General features: G+C 41.8%; 1 protein-coding gene across 2 annotated transcripts; it reads left to right on the plus strand.

The window, feature by feature from the left end:
* The first annotated feature begins 4,285 nt into the window (after positions 1–4,285).
* LOC125268837 (chitin biosynthesis protein CHS5-like) lies at positions 4,286–9,546 on the plus strand. Of its 2 annotated transcripts, none has more exons than XM_048191377.1 (5): positions 4,286–4,436; positions 4,797–4,893; positions 7,089–7,191; positions 8,661–8,768; positions 8,977–9,546. In XM_048191377.1, the coding sequence occupies exons 1-5, from the start codon at positions 4,434–4,436 to the stop codon at positions 9,446–9,448; spliced, it is 783 nt and encodes a 260-aa protein (XP_048047334.1). In that variant the 5' UTR covers positions 4,286–4,433; the 3' UTR covers positions 9,449–9,546. The 2 variants fall into 2 exon arrangements, with proteins under 2 accessions (XP_048047334.1, XP_048047335.1); XM_048191378.1 differs by having other exon boundaries at positions 8,980–9,546.
* The last annotated feature ends 7,660 nt before the right edge of the window (positions 9,547–17,206 follow it).

Consider the following 17,206-nt stretch of genomic DNA (forward strand, 5'->3'; position numbering starts at 1 on the left):
AAAAAAATGAACTTTTTCACAATATTCTAATTATATGACCAGCACCTGTATATGGTTATTATTAAGTTTGGTAACACTTTATTTTGATGGTCCCTTTAGACTATAAGAAACATTGTACCTACATGTTAACTAACTTTCACTAGAGCATTAGTATAGTATAGTGTATAGTATAGTGTTGGTATGTAGGTGCAATGTTCCTTATAATCAACAGAATGTCTAAAGGGCATCAAAATTTTTGTTTTTAGTTGTAGTTTTTTTTTTTTTTTTTATCATTCTAGTTTTAGATAATAACCCTAGTTGCATTCTAAGGTTTCTAAGGCCAAAGAATTCAAGTGGTGCTCTGTTTTGACGTGAAATGCCATTTCTTGTGACCATAGTTCTGATTTGTCTTTGAATGAGACCTGGTTGTATTCTCCCCACGGAATGTAAAGATTTTTAGCAGTTAAAAGGTTATTGGCTTCAGGGGTTGTTTACACACAACACGTTTTTGAATTCCACTGCGTTGCTTTTCTATTGTTTTTCTATGTAAACATAGGCAGGGTGGTAGTGTTTGACCATTGCGCGCAGTGTCTTGTGCATGACATGCTAATAAGTGGTGCTCAGGTATAAGAAACTCTTCCTCTTTTGGTGATGCACACTGTCCTTGGACCAGGACAGTGTAAGAACTCAAAACGTAATTCCTGAGAATCTCTAATTTGACTAAAGATAAAGACCGTTCTTCCAGTTCATAAGAATATTTACAAACTGGACTTATTCCAGACAATATATTATTATTCTGTGATGTAATGAAGTGAAGTGACATGATCAAGCCTTCAGAGAATCAATTGGAAAGCTTAAATGGAAAATGAGGATCCAATCTTACTTTCATGAGGAAACCCAGTTCCTGTTTAATTAATGGAGGACAAGCTTATATAATTTAGCTTTAACCCATGTAGCATATGTGCTTAAAGTGCTGCTTTATAAAGATAAACCATAGGATTTAACCACAAGATTTATGTAGGCTCTCTCTTCTCACAATTGACTACACAATGCATTCATTTAAATAATGATTGTCAATTCTCATAGATAACATTTTACACAACAACAACAACATAGGATCCCAACAGTAATAGAGCTCCATGAGCTCCTCTTCTTTCACCCTATAGCGCTTGTTTTAGACCATAGCAACTGAGGTGCCCTTGAGCAAAAGACCAGCAATCATAATCAGGGGAGTAATCACTCCCCTGGTGCCACAAAAAAGAAAAAAAAAGAAAAAGCCCACTGCTTTGGGGGTGTGTGTGCACTTGGATGGGTGAAATGCAGAGCACATGGAGTATGAGACACCATACTTTGCAACGTCACTTCACACTACAATAAAATAAAGGCTTAGCTGTAATAAAACAGAAAATACAATAAAAATGATGTATCTGGATATATCCATGTCTGTTTGTCTCAAATTTATGTGTAAAATCTACATAAAATACTTTCATGAACAAATCATGATTCATCAGTACCTTTCATACAAAAAAAAAAAAAAAGTATTCTAAACGTACAAAATAAATGTAGGGACAACTGAGACCATATTTACGCAAAAATCACAATCTGGATAGCCTTGTAAATGTGTTAAGATTAAATTATATTCATAGATTTTTGTTATATAAATCATCTGTATGAATAAATGAAGTTCTTATTCTTTCTTCAGCATTTGAATGGTTACAATTACCATGTGACTGAGACGTGAGACTGAGTTACATTCTCAGAATCCCTAATCTGATTAACGAGAACTTCAAATAAATGTGCACAGTTCTTCTAGTTTAATATTTACTTAGTAAACATTTAAATAGATACATATCATTTACAATAACAATACTTCACTTATATTCTGCAAACTGACAACACATAACTATACAGAGGAAAAAGGGGGCAGATTAATTTTTTCTAATTTTACCACCCAAAAAAAAAGCAGTATACTGATTGGATGAAAAATGTGTCAGCCACATCTGTGCTTTTGAATGTTTATTTAAAGCCATTAAAAAGAGTTTAAAGAATACTTGTTGTTTCATTAAACATTTTGATTGGTCTTCTTATTGCTCACCATATCTCATCACAACAAGGTACTTATCTTAAAGGGGGGCTTTATTGGTTCTCTTCAACAATATGCTCCAATGCTGTCTCGAGGTCTCTTCAGAAAGACTGGCTAGTGCTTTTTTCCCCCTGCAATATGATACAGTGTAATTTTCAGTAAAATTTAAGTCCACCAGCGTGGTTTCTAGAGAGACAGCACACTGAACTGATGTGGACTCAGAAGAACAGAACAGACTAGACAAGACGAGATGAGACTAGACTAGAAGAGAATAGAATTAATTGTTTAAATGTATCTTTATACCACTCAAATTGAGTGAGTTTTACAATAGTTCTTTTTTTAATCAAAACTGTTATGTATAATAGGCAAAAACTTAAAAGTTGTCAAGCCTACTTTTTTTTTCTTCAGTGCTTCAGTGCTGTTTTGAGGTGCCTTTAGTACGGAGCCCCTAAAGGGACGTGGTAGTGGAAAAAAATTGGGAAGGGAAGAAATTTTACGTGCTGGTGGAAAAAAAAATTGTTTTTTTCAAATCTTTTGCGTTCCCTCACAAAGATATTTGCATTCCCTCGCAAAACTTTTGCGTTCCCTCGCAAAGATATTTGCGTTCCCTCGCAAAGTTATAATCGTTCCTTGCTGTGAACTCGGACAAACACTTCCTCTTTAATGTCCCGCTGGTTGGCAGTAGTGTTTCAGTTAGCCTTATACGTCAACAATGCACACAAATAATGCGCAGCTCTTAGAGTTTGAACTTGCTGGACTCAAATATAAAGAAATGCAGTCAGTGCTTATGCCAAGCAGTTCAGTAAAGTTGGCAGTATATTCACAGATTCGAGCTTCCCGGATTAATAACTCGTGAGCTAAACGTTGTTAAAACACAAATGCAGCTACTTCCAATTATACCTAATTGTAATATAACCTAGACAACGAGTTACAACAACCCAATTTTCCTCAAATGCTTTATAATATATAAATTGGTCTCTATGCGCAAGCGGCGGAGATACACGTCTGAAGGGACCGTCTGAAAAGTGCAAAACCCCAAACCCTTTTTCTCATTTTATATTATGAAAAATACTCAATAACTTCACTGTAACACACTGTACTGTCACCAAATTCAGTTTATACATCACTGCTCTCCTGCTGGTTATAGGTTCTACAACAATTAGTTTGGCAAGTATCACATTTACACAATAATGTTGGTATACAGCTTACATACAACAGCTTTTACATGATAATTGCTTACTGAATTAGATGGCATTACAATTTATTTAATATTTTTACTAATAACAGTGAAATTATTGATTTTATTTATAATTAATAATCATAAAAGTTATGCTTTTTTTTCATCCTTTGACGCGTACGATCACACCGGTGTGATCAATCTTGGCTGGCCCCAGGAGCATACGATCACACCGGTGTGATTAGAACGTTCAGTGCATCACGTAATCAACTGCTAAATTCAAATGTGCGTGCGCGCTTTGGCTGGCGCTAAACCAGAGACGGACGCGCGCAGCGCTTTTCATATATTACATATATGCAGTGTTTTCAACCAAATAATGTTTATTTTAGGTTCAGACATTTAAATACACATGAGTACTAATACGAATATTTTAAACTTACGTGCGAAAGGGTTAAACTAAGTGTTCCAGTACAACCAGAATATATTGCCAACTTTACTGAACTGCTTGACATAAGCACTGACTGCATTTCTTTATATTTGAGTCAAACAAGTAAACAAGTTGAGTAAACAAATTTTATTATATACACAGCATTTGATAATTTGACCTAAACCACGTGTGTGCATCGCGTGCACGGGTGAGGTCTTGTATGCTCAGGCCACCTCAAAACAAGAAACTGCTCTGAACATACTGTACAGAAGAGTGAAGATGATTGGAGAGTTCAGTCAGAGGATGTGATCCGTACAAAGCAAAATAATTATAGTTACAATGAATTGGCTTCTAATTTGTTGATGGAAGTTTGTAGATTCGTGGAGTGATATTTTAGGTTTTTAAAAAAATTAAAATTAATTAATTACTTAGCATTCATGCACTCCACCAGTTCTTAAGTATATTTACCAAAGAGCAATTTAGTTCAACAATGACCCCGCCAATGCAAATTATTTGGTTTTGGATAAGTGCTGTATTGTGCAATAATCGCAGATGCAAAATAATTAAGTAGACCAGTTGAAGCAGAAGAGGGGTGGGGGTTAACCAATCATGCAACGATACAGCTGCTTTTGGTTGGAGGAAAAGTCTGTCAGAGTCATGCATGTGAATTTAGAGGTAGTATTTATTGCAGAATTTCAAGAGAGTTTTTAAAGTGCCTGTTGGTGTTTGATTGAACAGTCTTCTCATATTGCTCACCACATCTCACCATGGTACTGTATCATTTTCATCCTAAACAGCAGGTTTATGGGGTCTCTTTCACAATATGCTGTTTTGGGGTCTCTTCTGGTACTGAGTATTTTGTATAGTATGCGTTTTCTTCTGTAATATGATGTATAATGTTTTTGTAACATACAAGGAACCTATATGGGGAAGGGTCTTATGTGCAGTATGTTGTAGATGTATTTGGTAGTCTCCAGTTAAGCAATTCTTTAAAATGCAACTATATATTTTTAGATTGCCTTTGTTATGTTGATTTTTTTTGTATATTCTTTGCAGCAGATATTTACATCAAATCTAATGTCAAATAAGTTCATGTGAATCTCTCAGTCTCTATTTTCTCTCTCTTTCAGTTGAGACTCTTTGTGTTGCTTACAGCAGTGGTCTGCTGCAATGCCTGCAGACTCGAAAGGTTGAACAATCAAGATACCACTGGCAGTGCAGAACCAGGTGATGTTACTACCAGCATTTCCCAAAAGCATCATGAGCCTAAGTTGATCATAGCTCCATTGGTGGCAATGGTTCTAGGATCAATTTAGGCTTACAGTGCTTTTGGGAAATGCAGCCCTGGTCTGCTGTGAAAAACATAACTATTCCCACATTTTTGCAAAATGTTAAATATGTGGCTGCAGGTATGAACTGCTGCAATTTCCAGTTAAAAATGTCCACCAACTGGTGCTATATAACATGACTATGCATGTTTTGGCAGATGAAAATTATAAATAACTTTATTGTTGGTCGCCATGTATCTCCATTATGCTCTACTATTGATTGATTGATTGATTGATTGATTGATTGATTGATTGATTGATTCAGAATTTGTCACTGCACCTCTCATATACGGCACTGTGAGATGATGTTGTTGTGGGTGCTTAAATGCCCATTGGGTTCAGAGACCGCGCATGGCTATACCAGTGGTTTGAAGATGTATCCCTGTTTAAGCATTAAATTCACTAAAGAAATACCTGTTTTGGCGCCATACTACGGAGTCCCTAAAGGGATGTGGCGGTGGAAAAAAATTGGGATGAGAGGAATTTCTTTTTTTTCCCAAATCTTTTGCGTTCCCTTGCAAAACTTTTTCGTTCCCTCGCAAAGATATCGTTCCCTTGCTTCAAGCTCGGACAAACACTTACCCTTTAATGTCCCGCTGGCTGGCAGTAGTGTTTCAGTTAGCCTTATACGTCAACAGTGCACAAAAATAATGCGCAGCATTGAACTTGTTGGACTCAAATATAAAGAAATGCAGTCAGTGCTTATGTCAAGCAGTTCAGTAAAGTTGGCAGTATATTCACAGATTCGAGCTTCCCGGATCAATAACTCGTGAGCTAAACGTTGTTAAAACACAAATGCAGCTACTTCCAATTATACCTAATTGTAATATAACCTAGACAACGAGCTACAACAACACAATTTTCTTCAAATGTGCTTTATAATAAATTGATCTCTATGCGCAAGCGGCGGAGATACACGTCTGAAGGGACCGTCTGAAAGTGCAAAACCCCAAACCCTTTTTCTCATTTTATATTATGAAAAATACTCAAATAACTTCACTGTAACACACTGTACTGTCACCAAATTCAGTTTATACATCACTGCTCTCCTGCTGGTTGTACTGGAACACTTCGTTTGATAAAAAAAAAATTTAATTAAATAAAATCAATAATTTCACTGTTATTAGTAAAATATTAAATAAATTGTAATGCCATCAAATTCAGTAAGCAATTATCATGTAAAAGCTGTTGTATGTAAGCTGTATAACATTATTGATGTTATAACATTATAACATAAACTGTATAACATTATTGTGTAAAGAAGGCCTTTATGTGCTACTTGCCAAACTAATTGTTGTAGTACCTAACCAGCAGGAGAGCAGTGGTGTATAAGCTGAATTTGGTGACAGTACAGTGTGTTACAGTGAAGTTATTGAGTATTTTTCATAATATAAAATGAGCAAAAGGGTTTTGGGTTTTGCACTTTTCAGACGTGTATCTCCGCCGCCTGCTCATAGAGACCAATTTATATATTATAAAGCATTTGAGGAAAATTGGGTTGTTGTAGCTCGTTGTCTAGGTTACTATGATTGGAAATAGCTGCATTTGTGTTTTAACAACGTTTAGCTCCAGAGTTATTGATCTGGGAAGCTCGAATCTGTGAATATACTGCCAACTTTACTGAACTGCTTGACATAAGCACTGACTGCATTTCTTTATATTTGATTCAAACAAGTTCAAACTTTATGAGTCGCGCATTATTTGTGTGCATTATTAACGTATGGAGCTGACTGAAACACTACTGCCAGCCAGCGGGACACTTAAGTGTTTGTCCGAGCTCACAGCAAGGGAACGATAATCTTTGCGAGGGAACGCAAAGTTTCTCGAAGGAATTGACGCAAAGTTTCTCAGGGGAACGCAAAAGATTTGGGGGAAAAAAAATAAAAAATCCTCCCATCCCAATTTTTTCCCACCACCACGTCCCTTTAGGGGCTCCATATTATCCAGTGAACATTTCATCTGTAATTTGCAGTTATGAAGTTAAATCCGTGATATAAGTATATCCGTAAAAATTGTATCCGTGTTTGTTTGTGTGTTTATTATCCCGGATAACAAAGTAATAATATTTGAAGCACGTTTCTATTATTTGTTCAGGTTGTCCTGACTCTGATGGAAATTTCCATGAATTTCACTCTGAATGGGAGAATGGACCTGAAACATGTGTCTGTGTGGAATTTGGAATCATCTGTTGTGAAAAGTATTTGCCTACTTGCACACACCTCACTTCCCCTTGTTAATTTTTGTTTATTATAAAATATTTATATTGTGATGCTCTGATGCATGACTGTGTTCTATTATCTTTTTCATATTTGTTTTCATAAAATGGCATAAGTGCATGAAAGGCAGCATATTAAATTATCTTTATTTAAATATAGGCCACCTCACTTTCACATTTATAGAGAAAATGTGGTAACACGTTACAATAAGGTTCATTAGTTAAACATTAGTTAATGTATTAATTAACATGAACTAACCATGAGAAATACATTTGTTACTGTATTTACTAATCTTTGTTAACGTTAGTTAATGAAAATACAGTTGTTCATTGTTTTGTTCATATCAGTTCACATCACAGCGCATTAACTAATGTTAACAAGATTTCAATGATGTATTAGTAAATGTTGAAATTAACATTAACAAAGATTAATAATTGCTGTATAAGTGCAGTTCATTATTAGTTCATGTTAACTAATGTAGTTAACTAGAACCTTATTGTAGCTTAAAGTGTTACTGAAAATGTAATTCCAACTTTCTCTTAGAAATCTGGGGCCGTATTCACAAAACATTTTATCTTACCACTAAGAGTTCTCCTAAATAGCAGTAAAAGTTCTTAGCTAAGAGTTTTACTAGACTGAAGTCTTAAGCTAAGAGTAAGGGCAGGGTTGACCTCATTGCTATGGAGTATAGACACAGTGATTGGCTGATGGGGGAGGAGTCAGCGATTTAATCATAGAAATATTGTAGAATAAGGTGTCATGTTTCCATATTCAAATAAAGGTTTTAAAATGTAGGCTAAGTGTCACTAATTAAACTAGTATATACAGTTAATTATGGACCGCCTCTTGGATGTCTTCATCTCAAGAGAATGCAGAATTCACGCGACAAATTATGTTTTATAAACAAAGTTTGGGAGGAACACATTCAAACGGTCTTTCTAATCAGCTCGAGAGGAGGAATAAATACACAGACGAGAGTCGACTCGCCTATAGTTACTTCTGCATCCTTCCACCACCCCGTCCCTCAGTCTCGGCTGGGGATATGGGAGAACTTTGGGTTTCAGCTAAATTCCAAGCTAAGCTACCAAATACGCTTATTATATATTTTATTACTCTATTCAAAGTGTGAACTCATGAAAATCACTGCCACAGGTAATCAGACAATATTTATTTGTTAAAGTTTTTTTTTTTTTTGGCAGCGCATCGTAGATTCAAATCTATAAATCAAAATGTATTGCATTTATGAAGAAAAAGTCCAGCACCTAAGGCTCTATCGCTATTGCCTCAATGGTGTACTGTGTCTTTGGGTGGATTAGGATTGTTTGTGATTTGGTCTTAGTGACTTGTCCTCTTGTGAATGCTTTGTGAATACGGCCCCTGGAATTTATTTCTGCTGAATATGACCAAAATTATGACACTATTAATTTGTCTTTATGTTTTTTTGTGCAAGGTTTGGGGACGGCATTGTCCCACCCACCCCTGAATCCACCCCTGGAATCATCTTCGATTACTTTGGAGCTTTCACTGAGAATGACGTCGTAGAGACTGAAGAACACAGGTAAAATCCCAAACAACCTTTACAGAAAACATGTCTCTTATTATTATGCCAGTTTTTAAAATCAATGAAATGTGTAGCTACAGTGTGTACATTGCATGCGCCATTTTCAAGAAGCACTAATGCTTTGTGCAGTAATTTGAGAATTATTTTGACCTATAAAATGTAAACATACAATTTATAGATGACCTTGTGTTTGTGTATGTTTCAGCAGTGATGAAGAGCCTGCTGCTCCTGAAGTCGTTGCTGAAGACTCTCATGAGTCAGCTGAAGACTCTCATGAGTCAGCTGAAGACTCTCATGAGTCAGCTGAAGACTCTCATGAGCCAGCTGAAGACTCTCATGAGCCAGCTGAAGACTCTCATGAGCCAGCTGAAGACTCTCATGAGTCAGCTGAAGACTCTCATGAGTCAGCTGAAGACTCTCATGAGTCAGCTGAAGACTCTCATGAGCCATCTGAAGACTCTCATGAGCCAGCTGAAGACTCTCATGAGTCAGCTGAAGACTCTCATGAGCCATCTGAAGACTCTCATGAGCCAGCTGAAGACTCTCATGAGCCAGCTGAAGACTCTCATGAGTCAGCTAAAGACTCTCATGAGCCAGCTGAAGACTCTCATGAGCCAGCTGAAGACTCTCATGAGTCAGCTGAAGACTCTCATGAGTCAGCTGAAGACAGTGAATAAATTAAACATCCTGAACAGCAAAAATACTCTTGCATATATACTTTTTTTTTTTTAATTTAATGAGGCTTTACACTGATAAATAAACATACCTGAGCATCTGTGGTTGTTTGAGCATTTATGAAAACATGTTAGTGTCAGGTTTTGGTGGTGGAAGGATGAAGTGAGGACTCAATATGCAGGTAGATGGGCTTTTATTAAACAATAAAAATAAGACAAAACACAACAAAAACTACCCCGTGGGGGAAAACAGACAAGAATAAAACTTGACTCGACTGACTAGACTGGGACTTGACTAGACTTGACACACAAGAGAAAATACGACAACGAACCAGCACAGGACTGCAAACACAAGGAGAATAAATAGGAGAGCAAATAAGGCAGGTAACGAGGGAGGACAGGTGGGGCAAATCAACCAATAATCAGGTAACAAGGTGGGCGGGGTCAAGACAATAGACATGAGAGCACATGGCACAAAGAAACACATGACAAGCCATGTGCTCACACCAAACAAAACAAAGACACAAGCACATGGCCAATGAAGACAAAATCACAAGCCATGTGCTTACACAAGACGAGACACGAACACGTGACTATGAAAACTCATAAGCCACGTGTTCACACAAAACAAGACAACATGAGAACACGCAGTCTGTGAAACACAGACTGCGTGCTAACACAACACAAGACAAAAACACAACATGAAAGCACGCGGCAGGTGGAATAAACCGCGTGCTACACAAAACATGAGACAAGAGCGCACGGCAAGTGAAAGTAGCCTACACACAAACCATGCGCTCACAATAAAGACAGAACTGGGAGCGCAGAGTGTCCGAATCCCGACACGAAACCGAAACCAAACTAGACACGAGTGCCGGGATCCGAACGCCACGCTCCCAACATGAAACAGGGCACGCAGACAAGAGAGCGCACGGCCCCGAGAACACTCGAGACCGTACGCTCACACAAAAACACGACAAGAAAATAAACTAGACCGAAGTGACAGAACCCTGACAGTTAGATCTGAACAGAGAAGCGGAGAAGTTCCCGATTAAAGAGAAACATTTATATAATAAAAATTAATATCTGTGATTTTTGTATGTAAAGTCACCCAATAGCAATTGCTTTCTTTGCATTTTCCACCACTTCTCAGAAATCTTTGTCTGCAGCAGCTATAATGACTACTATGTGTAAAAGAAAGTTAAACTATATTTACACTGTGTTGTAGATGAAGCATTTTGTGTAAAAACATCTGGTTTACACTAAGACAAATGCAAATAGTGATAGATGATATTTACACAGTGTGTAAATAAAAGTCATGTCATCTACAAAGGGTGAAACAGTTTACTCATTTCAAAATGATTTACCCATGCACAAACAATTTTAATTTAAGTTAAATTTTTATTCGTGCTGTAGCCTATGCCATAAAAGAATTGAACAAGAAAATGAGAAAAGTCCATTTCAGTAGCCTAAATAATAGGTTACCATTAAATGTGCAATATGTAAGAATTTTGCAGTAAATATCCAAAAACCACTAGGCCAGTGTTATATATTTTGTTCACTTGAGTACTTACAATATCCCAAGCTATTAGTAAATCGTGAGAAAATTGCAGTTTTAACCAAGGCTCTGGGACATGTGAGGAGTCGCCTGTCAATACGTCATACCCGCGTTACCCTTGGTTTCCGGTTTTATTTTGTAGAAACCATGGAAACACCAAAGACACTTTAATATTTACATGTTTTAATAGGCAAGGGAACAACTGTTTTGATATATTTATAGACAGAAAACAAATTATTGTTATATACCTCAACATGTTTAGTCTTATTTTTTAAATCTAATTTTCTTGTTTTTTTTGAGGAAAATATGTGTTGAAGGGACCTTAATTTGTTTTATAATTGTATCAAAAAGAACCTGATGCCGTACATCGTTCATGTCACACGTGGGCAGTAAACACAATGCAATCATGTAGGGTTGTGCTTACAGTGTGAAGGCCAGTGCCCGGTTGCATAAAGCACCTTAAGTTTTTCCCTTAAGTATGACACTTAAGGCGTGATTTCCCCTCAACTAAGGGAATGACTTAAGGGTGTTGCATATAATCTCTTAAACTTTTCACTTAGGTAAGGGAAACCGTTAAGTGTTTCACGACAGCAACCCAGGTTCCCTTTCATGGGAACTATCGACGCTGCGTGGTAACGCATTGGGAACCTTCTGCGTGATGTCGTCACTGAAGCACTCATGTATCTAGCCAATCGCGAAGCGAGACGTCAGAGACGGGTGACGTCACGGACCAGGAAACTATAAAGCACACTCGGATGCAGAGCACGCCAGCTTCTGTGTCTTCAGCAAGCGCTCTATGTTATCTTGTGTGTCTTATTTGGTGTTGTTTGTCCTGCTTATTTTTTTTGGAAAACATTATCTCTTCGTCTGAGGACAAGAGTGTTACTGTGCACCACACATATATATATATATATATATATATATAGTGAATAAGACACGGGTGAAATGGCGGAAGGCAGACAATTTAAAAAGTGTGTTCACCCATGCACACGGTTTATTCCAGATGGGGACACTCACGAGATGTGTGTTGTCTGCCTGGGGGTTGAGCATGAACAGGCAGCTCTCGAGGGGGCTGTCTGTGTTCATTGCGAGAAGCTCACCCTCAGAGTTTTAAGATCACGCCGGGCACTCTTTCACGATAAAGAGGGTGCTCCGGTCGGCGTTCCCCGCGGATTGGGTCCCGCTGTTGCTGAGGCGCAGCGGCGGCTTCATTCGTGGGGTTCGCAAATGGAGCTGGCAGAGGGGGTTGAGACGGGCCCAGCCTTATCTCGCCCTTTACCTGCCAGCCCCAGTGCCTCTTCTCAGGCGGCGGAAGCACGCGCTGCGGTTTCTTCCCCCCAGAGAGAGGCACCCGCGCTTCATCTCTCTTCCTCTGAGGAGGTTGATGTGATGAGCGTGGGGGAAGAGGAACCGCCATCCTCTTCCCCAGCACATAAGGAGCTCCTGGAGGTAGTGACCAGGGCTGTGGCCAAATTAAAAATTGACTGGCCAGCAGAGCGGGCAGATACTAGACCAAAGAGTAAGCTGGATGAGCGCTTTCTGCCCGCTCGGTCACTACCTCAGCGTCGGGGTTTGCCCTTCTTTCCGGACCTCCACACCGAGGTCTCGAGGTCTTGGAAGAAGCCGGCATCATATCGCGTCTTCAGCCCCCAGACCTCAATGTATAGTAACATCGTGGGGCTGAAGCAGCAAGGCTATGCGGCGATGCCTCGGGTGGAAGAGACGCTTGCGGGCTATCTCTCCCCCGAGTCTGCATCGTCGCTGAAAACCCCGACGTTGCCCACCAAGCCATTAAAAACTACATCAGGCTTGGTGGGCAAGGCTTATGCGGCAGCAGGTCAGGCAGCGGCATGTCTACATACCATGTCGCTCCTACAGGCATATCAAGCCGACCTGCTGGGGGAAGTGGAGAATAGCGGGGAGGCCACGTATGAGTGCATCCAGGAAATCAGGATGGCAACTGACCTGGCTCTCCGTGCCACCAAAGAGACGGCAAAAGAAATCGGCCGCTCTATGGCAGCATTGGTGGCTACGGAGAGGCACTTGTGGCTGAACCTCTCGGACATAAGGGAGCGTGACAAATCCTCCCTTATGGACGCGCCGCTGTCTCCTGCGGGCCTCTTCGGCGACGCCGTTACAACAGTCGTCGAGAGGTTCCAGGAGGCTAAGAAACAATCTGCGGCGTTCCAGAGGTTCATCCCCCGCAAACCAAGAATCCCTCCCCCCGAGGCTGATGAGCGGGATCAGCCTCGGCCGTCAACGAGCTCCTCAGCGCACCACAGAGCGCAACAAAAGATCAGCGTGGCCGCCCGTGCTCCCCCGCAGAGAGCTTAGGGATCGGGTCGGCCCGCTCAGCCGAAGCCTTCTAGGGGCAGAACGGACCTGCGCGCCGTTATCCTGGCCCGGAAGGCTTCGAAGCGGTCCTGATGTCTGTGGGTCAGGAACCGATGAGGGCGGCCCCCTCCGAAGGGAGCCGGCGAAAAATACATCTAAAAGCCCCTCCCCTTCGGCGCCCTCAGGGGATTGTTATGCCAACCCTGCCACCAGTGTGCGTCAGGGCGCAGCGGTCTCCACCGACCCTCCGAGGAAGAATGGAAACTTCTTCCGAATATATCAAAATGGGTGCTGCTCACTATAAAAGAGGGTTACAAGATCCAGTTCGGGTCTCGCCCGCCCAGATTCAACGGGGTTCTTCCCACAGTGGTAACCCCCGAGCAGTCTCTGGTTATGGAACAAGAAGTTGCGACACTTTTGCGAAAAGGAGCTATAGAAAGGGTTCCTTCTCCCAGCAATCAGTCAGGGTTCTACAGCCGTTACTTCATTGTTCCAAAGAAGGATGGAGGTCTACGACCTATTATAGATTTACGTGTGCTAAATCGCTCAATACAAAAGCTCAAGTTCAAGATGCTGACACTCAAACAGATTATACCACAGATCAGGTCCGAGGACTGGTTTGTGGCAATAGACCTGAAAGATGCTTACTTTCATGTGTCCATCCATCCTTCTCACAGGAAGTTCCTCAGGTTTGCTTTCGGGGGCGAAGCTTACCAGTACAGGGTTCTTCCGTTCGGCCTATCATTATCACCCCGCACATTCACGAAATGCGTGGACGCAGCTCTGGCTCCGCTGAGGATCCAGGGCATTCGCATACTGAATTATATCGACGATTGGTTGATTCTAGCTCAGTCAGAGCAACTAGCAGTTCAGCATCGAGATGCTGTTCTGTCCCATATGAAGAGGCTTGGGCTGAGGCTCAATGCCAAAAAGAGTGTGCTAGTTCCAGCTCAATCCACCAACTATCTGGGTGTAGTGTGGGACTCCACCACGATGCGGGCACATTTGTCTCCCGCTCGGGTGAGTGCCATTCTTATGGCTATGAAAGGGGTGAAGTTAGGCCAGTCACTCACTGTAAAACAGTTCCAGAAACTGCTGGGTCTGATGGCAGCTGCGTCCAACGTGATACCTTTTGGCCTTCTGCACATGAGGCCCCTACAGTGGTGGCTCAGGACCAGGGGGTTCTCCCCGAGGGGAAATCCCTTTCGCATAATCAAAGTCTCAAAACGATGTCTTCGTTCTCTGACCATGTGGAAAGACCCCCGGTTCCTGTCCCAGGGACCCGTGTTGGGGGCCCCTACTCGTCGAGTAATGCTTACGACGGACGCCTCCCTCACGGGCTGGGGAGCGATCATGAGTGGTCGCTCAGCTCAGGGTCTTTGGGAAGACCATCAGCTCTCTTGGCACATAAATCGGCTAGAGATGATGGCAGTGTTCCTAGCTCTGAAACACTTTCTCCCAGACCTGAGAGGTTACCATGTGTTGGTTCGTACGGACAACACTGCAATGGTTGCATATATAAATCATCAGGGGGGTCTGCGGTCTCGCCGACTATATTACTTGGCCCGTCAGATCCTCCTGTGGTCCCAAGGGAAGCTGCTCTCGCTGAGGGCAGCTTACATCCCGGGACATCAAAATGTGGGAGCAGATGCCCTGTCGAGGCAGGGGCCAAGGCCCGGGGAGTGGAGACTCCACCCAGAAGTGGTGAGTCTCCTATGGAAAAATTTCGGTCGAGCGGAAGTCAACCTGTTTGCCTCGGGAGAGTCAACCCAGTGTCCGCTCTGGTACTCCCTAACACATCCAGCACCTCTGGGTCTGGATGCTATGGTACAGACGTGGCCGAGGCTGCGCCTGTACGCATTTCCCCCGATCGCCCTGCTCCCGGGAGTTCTGGAAAAAGTATGCCGAGAAGGGGCCAATCTAATACTGGTAGCCCCATTCTGGCCAACCAGGATATGGTTCTCAGACCTAGTGTCGTTACTCAACGGCTCCCCAATGGAGCTTCCTCTCAGACAGGACCTCCTGTCTCAAGCGGGCGGCATGATTATACATCCCTGCCCAGAACGACTGAAACTATGGGCCTGGCCTCTGAGGGGGCCAGACTCATAGATGCTGGTCTCCCAACCGAGGTTGTGGAGACCATTCTTAACTCCAGAGCTCCCGCCACGAGGAAGTTGTATGCCTACAAATGGAATTTGTTTTCTACCTGGTGTAGACACAATAATACGGACCCTGTCCTTTCTTCTGTTAGCTTTGTGCTAAAATTCCTCCAGAAAAAATTCTCGGAGGGCCTATCTCACTCAACCTTAAAGGTTTATGTTGCAGCAATTTCAGCATATCATGCTCCTCTTGAGGGGAATATCTCGGTAGGTCGAGACCCCCTCGTCACACGCTTCCTCCGTGGCACACTGAGGTTGAGGCCTCCAGTGCGCACAAGGGTGCCAACCTGGGACTTGGCTGTGGTCTTACAAGGGTTAGCTGAGGCTCCCTTTGAACCATTAGAGGAAGTTCCTGAGAGGTTCCTCATTCTGAAAATGATTCTTTTATTAGCTATCACTTCTCTGAAGCGGATAGGAGATTTACAAGCACTTTCTGTTGCTCCCTCTTTCCTTGAATTTGCTCCAGGAATGGTGAAAGCATTCCTGTATCCTAAACCGGGGTATGTCCCAAAGGTCCCTACCAATGTCCCAGGCCCCATTGTGCTTCAGTCTTTCTATCCTCCTCCATTTGAATCTGCGGATCAGGAAAAATTGAATCTGTTATGCCCGGTAAGGGCTTTGGATACTTATGTCCACAGAGCTGCCCTGTGGCGTAAGTCAGATCAGTTGTTTGTCTGTTATGGGTCCCCTAAAAAAGGGGGCCCAGCATCAAAACAGAGAATGAGCAAGTGGGTGGTCGAGGCCATCTCACTTGCATACGAAGCGGCCGGACAGCCCTCTCCCTTGAATGTTCGCGCCCATTCTACCAGGGGTATGGCGGCATCAAAAGCTCTGATGTCAGGAGTCTCCATGAGTGACATATGTGATGCAGCTGGATGGTCATGCCAGCACACATTTATTAAATATTATAACCTTGATATTGGCTCCACTCCGGGGTCTTCTGTCCTGTCAAGACAACCGTGGCAAGTGCTTGAGCTACGGCTCAGTTGGGATTGCGTTCCCAATGCGTTACCATGCAGCGTCGATAGTTCCCACGAAAGGGAACGTCTCAGGTTACAGATGTAACCCTGGTTCCCTGAGTAGGGAACGAGACGCTGCGTCTCTTGCCGTACCCCTGCACACTTGCAAGTGCTTGCTTCAGACTTACTTAGAAGCTGGCGTGCTCTGCATCCGAGTGTGCTTTATAGTTTCCTGGTCCGTGACGTCACCCGTCTCTGACGTCTCGCTTCGCGATTGGCTAGATACATGAGTGCTTCAGTGACGACATCACGCAGAAGGTTCCCAATGCGTTACCACGCAGCGTCTCGTTCCCTACTCAGGGAACCAGGGTTACATCTGTAACCTGAGACGTTTTGCCGTAATAAAATTCTACTGTTGCCATGGACACGTTATTTGTTAATACATATCGTGGTAAGTTTTCACAGAAAACAACATAAGATGGATAAGGAAAACAAAAAAGAAAACCAAATATGAAAGAGAACGACCAGACGAGAAACTCAAATTGATAGTTTACTCAAAATTAAGATTTCTGCCGTCATTCACTCACCCTCATGTCGTTCCAAACCCATAAGACTTTCATTCATCTTTGGATAACAAATAAAGATATTTTTAATATTCTCTCATCATTTATGTCCATTTATTAAAAAACATCCATATGATTACGGCTGTGTCAGAAGCTCAAACGTGCGCGCAAGAACCAATGAGGTTTGT

The sequence above is a fragment of the Megalobrama amblycephala genome, linkage group LG5, assembly GCF_018812025.1.
Source record: "Megalobrama amblycephala isolate DHTTF-2021 linkage group LG5, ASM1881202v1, whole genome shotgun sequence".
Taxonomy (NCBI): domain Eukaryota; kingdom Metazoa; phylum Chordata; class Actinopteri; order Cypriniformes; family Xenocyprididae; genus Megalobrama; species Megalobrama amblycephala.

What these genes read in the sequence shown, in the direction of transcription:
- LOC125268837 (XM_048191377.1), top strand. An exon ending in CACTGGCAGTGCAGAACCAG is followed by an intron (nt 4,894 to 7,088) that starts GTGATGTTACTA and finishes TTATTTGTTCAG; the next exon opens with GTTGTCCTGACTCTGATGGA. An exon ending in GGAATCATCTGTTGTGAAAA is followed by an intron (nt 7,192 to 8,660) that starts GTATTTGCCTAC and finishes TTTTTGTGCAAG; the next exon opens with GTTTGGGGACGGCATTGTCC.